Source organism: Glycine max, chromosome 1, assembly GCF_000004515.6.
Source record: "Glycine max cultivar Williams 82 chromosome 1, Glycine_max_v4.0, whole genome shotgun sequence".
In the NCBI taxonomy this organism is placed as follows: Eukaryota; Viridiplantae; Streptophyta; class Magnoliopsida; order Fabales; family Fabaceae; genus Glycine; species Glycine max.
The window spans coordinates 48,656,924-48,661,344 of record NC_016088.4 but is presented as its reverse complement, the minus strand read 5'-3'; the positions used below and the strand labels follow the sequence as shown (position 1 = coordinate 48,661,344).

At 32.2% G+C, this 4,421-nt stretch overlaps 1 protein-coding gene across 1 annotated transcript; it reads right to left on the bottom strand.

The window, feature by feature from the left end:
* Positions 1-1,439: 1,439 nt before the first annotated feature.
* Positions 1,440-2,724, bottom strand: LOC547969 (ruBisCO-associated protein). The gene has a single exon (NM_001249828.1). It carries the CDS (start codon positions 2,645-2,647, stop codon positions 1,796-1,798), a length of 852 nt encoding a protein of 283 aa, NP_001236757.1. The 5' UTR covers positions 2,648-2,724; the 3' UTR covers positions 1,440-1,795.
* Between the last annotated feature and the right edge of the window lie 1,697 nt (positions 2,725-4,421).

Here is a 4,421-nt window from a genome sequence, read left to right as displayed (position 1 = left end):
AAGTTTCTCTCTAAATATATGAATTATTACTAAAATTAGTCTAACAGTCACTTTTACATTCTCTACTCTAAATATATAAATTCTTAGCAAAATTCACCTAAAAGTTATTTTCCCTAATCCTTTTTCTTCTTTCTTGCACTTTTCAATTCATAATTTTTTAAAACACCTTACGCATGCTACTGCTCGCTTGCTCCTAGTCTTGGTAAGTATTTGATACTCTCTAATCAATCATTTTTCAAAATTATTTGTTTTAAAAAAACCTCATTTTCAAGATTAGCTTTAGAAGATTAACTTTAGGCCTAGAAATATGTTGAGTCGGCCTGAGCAAATATATATACTTTATTATAATAAGTGGCCGGCACCAGAGATACCTTAAGGTACTTACAACATAAACTTATCCCCATTCCCGTTAATTATGATCAAGCGTTATCACCATGTAGATGAAGTCTTGTGTACAGTCCGCATAAGGATTATCCAGCAACATCAAGTCTATCCCTTGTTCCTTTATCAAAGTTAACATATAAACACTAGGAACTATCTCTAATTTATGTGAGAGTACTTGGATTTGTTCCAATAACATTCTTCCATTTACCCCTTTTGCATGCCTTTATAAGAGCTACCTTTGATTCTACGTACTTGTGCATAAGATACCCTTCTGATTCTGCGACTCTCGGACGAAACATGCCCCTTTTTCTCCACACGTTTCTCATCGGTATCATTAATACTATTGTGCTATGAGTTATGACCACACTCCACATTTAAACCCTTGAAAAGTTATCATGCACACATTGGTCCCCAATCATAATAGTGGCTCACCCTCCATCCAATTTAATCAGATTTGCTACATTGTTGAAATGAACGAAGCCAAATTGTCTACCAAATTTATGTTTTTTCCTCCGAATGAACACCGCTCATCCTACATCCTTATATTAATTTCTTGAAAACGGGCCACACATCCCTTGCGGTGAAATTATAATAGAAATTTGTGAAAAGGTAATTTACCAGATGCAGCTCCTTTATCAGTACACTTAGACTAAATTTTAATTTTAATTCCCTAAAATTTCTTATCGCAATTTTGATCTCCATTTTTTTATAAAAAAAACTCATAATTTTAGTCCAAACACCGATTTTGCATATACTTATTTTTAAAAAATAAAAATACAATTTTAATTTAATCCTCAACAACTAGCTACATTAAATTGGAAAAATAGATTTAGATTGTGGTTGCAGTCATAATTACAGTTTCGTCCCATCTTCAACATTACAAGAAATTGTGGGAAAATGCACCAATTGCAAAGGTTGCGATATGATCGCAGCCACAAGTGTAGTTATAGACACCATAATTTAATGAATACCATGATTGGAAATATATGAAAACATGCACATTTGGAACTTAAAAATATATTTTATTCACAAGACACACACATGCATTATTTTTTCAAACACATAACATAATATATATAATAGTTGTCTGCCTTGCATGGCAAGCGTCTCAGCTCTTAATTTGCAGATGAAACACATACATATAGCAAGCCCCTATAGCACTAGTATGGGTCTTATTCCATAGTTACGTATAGTACATATAGCTAGCAAGCTAGCTTTATTATTATGACCCAATCTTATTCCATAGTGGTACATATAGCTAGCATTTATTATTATGACCCATTCATAAAACTACCTCTAATAATTTTAACTAATAACTTCTTGCCCTTAAGATATTATTTCAAGATTCACACATCATACATATCACATAACACTTCTGAGATACGTGTTCACCCTTCATGTCATACCTCATTCATTTAGAGGCAGCCAACAATAAAATTTCAGGGATCCACTTGGCGGGAAAGGAGGCGGTGGCGTCACTAATGACCTTAATGGACGCTCCCTTAACCGCAGAGTTACCCAGAAGGCCATGGAGAGTGATAAAGAAGATAGGTGGCGAAAAATTAGCCCAATCCTCAGCAACGGTGCTGTAAGCGACCAGAAAGGCCTTCACGGCCTTATACTCGTTGGCCACGGCAAGGATCTTCTCCTCCAAGCTCGCAACTGGGTTGGCGCGAGAAGGAGTAAACCCTACCCAGCTCAGAAACACCACAGTGTCAAAGAAAGTAGCATATTCTGCGTACAAGAGATTGTAGAATTTGTTGTTGGCGGCATCAGCGCTTGTTGCGAAGGAAGCCACAGTAATGAGCTTGTTCTGCTTCAGGTTCCTCACAAGCCCCCCAACGGAATTAACAAAGTCGGCTTCGTTGGCGGCGATGTCCTCGTAGCTGACATCGATGCCATCAAGGTTGTAGGTTTTAATGATGCTCTTCAGCGAAGCAGTGGCCTCGGAGACCCATGCTTCGCTGTTCGAGTCCGAGCCAATGGTGAAAGGAAATTGTTTGTTTTTGTTTCCAATGCTGACAAGAACCTTAACCCTCAGTGCGGTGGGTTCGTATTTTTTCTTGAATTTTTTTATCACTTCGGGAGTGACCTTTTCAGTGTCCCAGTAAGGAATGAACTTTCCGTTGGTTGAGTTGTTGCCATCGTAGTCTCTAGCGAGGGACAGAGTCACTTGGAATTCGGTGATGTTTTCAGGGATAACTTGGTTTAGGAATGAGTCATCGCTTGTGAATTCACGAAACACCTTAAATTTGGTCGACATTGTATGTGGCTAGCTAGTGTAGTGATGAAGAGTGAGGGGTTTTTCAAAAGCAAATGTTTCTATTGCTATAGTGTTTTGTGGGTTTGGTGTGAAGAAATATGATGCCACTCCTTCCTCTTATATAGTTGAGCAGTGCGGGTACTTCTTTTTAAATACAAATATAATTTCAAAAAAAATGTTTGAAATTATAAGGATGATATTCTTAATTCATTCTGGTAAAGTATAAAGATGTACATAGACAGAAAATCAGTTAGGTACACTCACTAACAGAGTAACAAAATTTTGAGAGATTATACTTGTAATAAATTGTATAATAAATTTTACGAGAGTAAAGAGATAGAAAATTTAAAATCTAATTAATAATATATGATTGAAAAAAATAGATAAAAAATGACAATGTATAATTCATTGTAAGAATTTTTACAATGTTATGAAATCACAAATTATTACATGTTGTAAGTTGTTTTTTTTATAAAAATATTAAAAGTTATACTGATTTTTTCATTGTTGACATTTACACTTAAAGTGTATAAAAATTAAACTCAATCATTAAAATTAAAATATATATATATATATATATATATATAATTTATTTAAGAAAGTAATTTAAGTTTGAAATTAAGAGAATATAAAAATTTCATATACAAATTTTTAAAGTAGCTTTTGCACTTGAATCCAAAACAGAGACGAATCGCTTACAAATATTTCACGCTTGACACAACTAGTTATGTCAATATTGTACCATAAATGTGAGTTTTCATTTTCAGATGATTATGAGTCCTTTTCATTTTAATTAAATATCACTTACGAGCTTGTTAATAATTTTTTCACCTTTAATTAGTATAACCAAATGATATTTTATGTTTCCTTTAAGTATTTTTTTTTACATTAAGTATGATAAGATGTTTACATGTCTTCATTAAAATAATATTCCATTTATTAAATTTTTTTAGTATTTTTCAAAAAATTAAAAGTTGTAATGTTTCTATTTTAGTTTCTATGTTTATTAACGTAAACTAATGTCTAAATATTTTTAAAATTTATATGTACGAAACACTTGCTAGTTTACATAATCTTCGACCTGCACGAAAAGTTGACATTTAACTAATTAGAACAATAGGAAATAAATAGGTAAAAAAATTGATAAAGTATTGTTTAAATAAATTTAAAAATTAACTAAGCGAGCTAAATATATATAAATAAAGTACTGCTGAACATAAATAAGAAAACCATAGTAAAAGACAGAAAATAAAAATTTATTAGGAATAAAACATAAAATTTATTAATTTATCAGGAACTACAAATAAATGTTAAGGACAAAAATAAAATTATTATTTTATTACATATTTAGTATAAAATAAAAATTTATTAAAAAACAAACATAAAAATAAAATACTAATTTATTAGGGATGCTCACGTGTATGGAAACAAATATACGCGAAAACCGTGGATGTGAATTAATTTTACAAAACTAAAGAACGAAAGCCGTGGTTCACATAATCTCCTTCATGTATATATAATTATATATAAGAAAGCCGTGTTTTATAGGAATCGAATTCTTAGTACATGACATATACGCGAATGTACTATGAATTTAGTTTGCAAAATTAAATTTCACTTTGAAAGGATTAATTTTGAGCAAGAAAAAAGCTAGAGGAGACCAAGGCCCCCCTATCATGAGTATATCCGTCCCAGTCTATACAGGGTCGATACCCTACTTGCAGGACATTATTATCAGAGAACACCAACCACAAATATGCATCATGCATGGATC

Bases quoted from the DNA above. Each gene is read 5' to 3' on its own strand.
- LOC547969 (NM_001249828.1), bottom strand. From the start codon at position 2,647: ATGTCGACCAAATTTAAGGTGTTTCGTGAATTCACAAGCGATGACTCA.